This window comes from Limulus polyphemus, unplaced genomic scaffold, assembly GCF_000517525.1.
Source record: "Limulus polyphemus unplaced genomic scaffold, Limulus_polyphemus-2.1.2 Scaffold612, whole genome shotgun sequence".
Lineage (NCBI taxonomy): Eukaryota > Metazoa > Arthropoda > Merostomata > Xiphosura > Limulidae > Limulus > Limulus polyphemus.
Genome location: NW_013666222.1, coordinates 235,890 through 239,946, shown reverse-complemented (window position 1 = coordinate 239,946; position 4,057 = coordinate 235,890). Strand labels below are relative to the sequence as shown.

General features: G+C 32.2%; 1 protein-coding gene across 1 annotated transcript in view; it reads left to right on the top strand.

The window, feature by feature from the left end:
• Positions 1-4,057, top strand: part of LOC106459460 (spectrin beta chain, non-erythrocytic 1-like) — a 179,713-nt gene that overhangs the window by 117,517 nt on the left and 58,139 nt on the right. Inside the window, exons 57-58 of the mRNA XM_022385955.1 lie at positions 2,974-3,162; positions 3,541-3,635. Of these exons, the coding sequence (XP_022241663.1) occupies positions 2,974-3,162; positions 3,541-3,635 (284 nt within the window). The remainder of the gene's footprint in view (positions 1-2,973; positions 3,163-3,540; positions 3,636-4,057) is intronic.

The window sequence follows — 4,057 nt, the reverse complement described above, 5'->3', positions numbered from 1 at the left end:
TGTGAAGACAAATTAGTTAGCATAAATCAGTTAAATGACAAAAAATTAGGTGTCTAGTTACTTGTGACCACGCTGTGTATATATACATACTTGGTTTGATTGTATTGACAAGTAACATATAGGGTACTTCCACTTTCATTGCTTTTTCTACATAGAAAGTTATTGCATAGCATTGATGTAGTTATAGGGTTTTTCTTGGTTGATATATATAGTATATGTTCAGGTGGGGTTATGTTTGTTTCTCAATGTTTTATAAAGTCAGGTATATGTATGCTATCTATAAAACTTTTTAAATACTACAACCCCTTTGTAATCTCCCCAAACAATGTAGAGAATATATGTCATATTATTGCAAATAATATAAATTTGTGTTAAAAATAGTGCTATAATATAGTCTCCTTAATGAAGTATCAAAGTTAAAATGTCCCAGTAGTATAGCACTAAAAACACTGGAACTGTACTTTGATTCCCAAGAGTGCAGCACTTAAACCACCAGAACTGGGCTCTGATCCCCATTTACATTTAGCTAATTTGCCACAGAGATGGGAAAGAAGTTGTTCTGAACCTACAGGGAAAGCTTTGAGATGCCTTGAATTATGACTTTGATGTAAGTTGTTCCTTGGAAAATTGTACATCGAGCAAGATATGGAGAATAATAATGTTAGTTTTCTGCTTTGAGACTGTGATATTTGAATATGCCATGTTTATCCATCTTCTTGTAATATTATATCATTCTGGATTTATTCTTTGTTCAGTATATGTTCTGGTTTCACATGGAAGGTGTTAAGTGGATTTTGTTCTAAACTAACTTTGTTATTCTCAATAGTACATGATATCTGCTATTGCCTGAGAATGATGTTGATCAAGACTTCATGTTGTGTGAAGATATCAAAATTAGTGTCTTTCAACAGCTGTTCAGGTGATATCTATATGGTATGAGCTCACCTATGTTGTAATGAGAATCACCCATCACATGAGTAGCATTACTCACCCTGGCTAAATGTGAGGTTTCTTGTATGCTAAGAAACATTACATTTTGATCAGTCTAGTCTGGAATATCCAGTCAATGTGATTATCCTGTGTTAGTAACAATGAGTACATACATTGTCTTGGTGTTTAGTGCTCTAATAAAGATTTTGCATTTTGTTTTACACTTTTGACCAGTCTTGTTAGTCATTTTAATTGTTTCAATTAGCAAAAAAATTAATATCACTCTGTAACCAATATCTTAAGCAGAATCTTTTGTTATCTAGTGGACCTAACTGAAATAACTCTGAAGCTTGTTTCTTTACATCTTTTCCACAAATTTACTTTGTGAGGACTCTGAGAATCTAAGTGGTTTGATTCCTTTTCTGTACCTGAATCATGTGCTCAGTTGTAAAAGTAGCTTTCATTTGTTTAGTAGCTTTCTGAGATACCACCTAGATATTGGTATTGATGACTTGTTTTTTCATCATTCTTGCTTGTTAGTGCCTCAACTGCAATTATTTGAATGCCATTTGTTCATTCATATGACTATCTTTGTGAGTACATGTTGCCTTTGGCCTGGAGAAGCTTCAACATTAACATATAAGAAGTTGTTCCCTTGTGAAGATCTACTTTATGCTGTTAATGTGGATAGGATTACATCTGAGATTTTACCTGTGTTCCCTGAAAATCCTTCAGGTCTTGTTTTGCATCCTCTGGAGAGTTTTCTTAATCATAAGATGGCAGGTTAGGTTACTATTTCACTCAAGGTGGATGCTGTCTCTGTCTTTCTTCCAGGTAGCCCATCCTTCTCAATTTGAGGTGAAGATTCTAGCAATATGTCCATCTCAAGGTACAGTAGTGAATTGTAAAATTAAAATCGGGTTTACATACATCCTTACAACCTCTTGTCTGGATGTTTCTAAAGAAGATGTGTCAAGAAAGACCCAGCCCTGCATGTAAATACTTATGGAGATTGCTGATTGATGAAGGGGCCTCTCATGAACCATACACACACACACACACACACAAACAAACAAAATTTGAGTAACATCATATTATGGTGTGGTAGGAAAGTTTATGATGAATTAGTTACCCATTTGTTTGGAAATAGGTACTTAATTGGTTTTGACTTTAATTCTAAAACAAAATTAGATGGATATATTACTACATTTAAAAGGTGATAATTTTTTCAGTTTATTTCTCAAAATTTAAATGAAAAACAATTTTCTCTCTTCTTTAGCTTTATAGATCCCTCTTTATTGCTTCCGTTTAACTCAAACTGAATCCTTTATTATTGTAAGATACAAAAGCATGTTGAAATAATGTGATAAAGAAAAACAGTATCTTCTATTAATTCAGTTTACAGAACTTGATGTTCAACTATATTATAAATTAACCTATTATCCACAAGAATGTTAGCTTCTACTTTTAGATATAATTTTAATATATAAGAAAAAGTCTAACAGCAGTAAGTCACTGTTTATTCCTTTTTCTAAAAGTTGGTAACTAAAGCAATCTGTATATTAAGGTACTTTATTCTTGCAAATAGTAGTCTTGCAAATGTTTTGCCATAATTGTTTTAGTAGAGCTGGTAAGCCATTTGTGCAGTTGATTTTTTTCTAATGACATTCCTAATATTTTATGATATCACAGATTTATTTGTGTATAAAATTGATTTTTCTGAAATAAGTCATTGTATCTAGTATTATGTACAGTTGTCATATTGTGAGAGTCTAAAGAGGTATTAAGGAAAGATGAATGATTCACTGGGGTTGAATAAATTTGACAGTTATAACGGTTTTTTGTTTTTTTCAAGGGAGAATACCTGAATCTACTACTTAGTGCAGTAGCTTCAAAACAATTTAATATTATATTCATCTTTAAATTGTTTCAAGTCAGAAAAGTGGAGAATTTGAAATTTTTTTCAGGTAATAGTAACATTATATTCTGTTTATTCCTAGCATCAGTAATATACTAAAGTTATGTGCACTTCTAAATTTCTAGGCTGAAATAGATGGTAGAAAAGAGACATTTCAGTTTCTAAAGGAGTTTGGCCACCGACTCCTACAACAGAAACATCCAGCAAAGGAAACCATTGAAGAGAGCCTGCAATACTTGGAAGAACTGCGACGTACCTTGACACAAGCATGGGAAGAGCAACGACAAATGTTGACACAGTGCTATGATTTACAGGTAAGTTGGACAACACAGAGCTCTATTTCAAGAAACAGAATCTACCATGGCATTATGTTATTATAGCTGAACAAAAGTATCCTGACACTATAACACAGTTTTCATCAAGTTATCTATGTAACTTTTAGAAAAGAACAATTTTCAAATAGATATTCTATAAACTTGCTTTTCACTTAAATTCACATTCTAAAAATGAACATGACCTTGAATTAACTTTGTAAGAAAGTGCTCTACTTGTGAAGTCTTGTCGTTAATTATCTTAAAAATGAACTATACTTGTCAGTGTAACCTTATAATTACCTATAATAAGAACTTTCTACTAAAATACTGAAATTTTTTTGTTTGACTTCATTGATATTTTTCTTTGTTCCATTCCAGGTGTTCAAAGAACATGCTAAACAAGCAGAAACATGGTTAGCATCAAAAGAAGCATTCTTGAACAATGAAGATCTTGGGGTAAAGATATTTATAATGTACATTTAAATTGTGCATTTTTAAGCTCAGTAAACTGCTAATTATCAATATTAATTTTAAAAATATTTATTTGCTGTAACCCAACCACCCATCTGAAATTGGGGCCGACTGAGAGATTTTTTGACGTTATGACCTGAGAAATTTTTATTTTTACCAATTTCTGCTGATATTCCAACCCATCTAGCAAAATTTGACGACATTAAAATTTTTAGCACTATATTATGGTTAGAATATTTTTCTCAGAAATTCATGTAGTCTGCGACAGTGTAGGAGGGTAGCACCTGATTACCACTTGAAAACTCAGTGCTGATTGGCCAATGCATTGAAGTTTAACAACATGGCTTATTTCATCCCTTGGACTCTTCACGCTAAAATAATAAAGGCATGATTTAGCAGTGGAGAATTTACTTTTGTCAAGCAT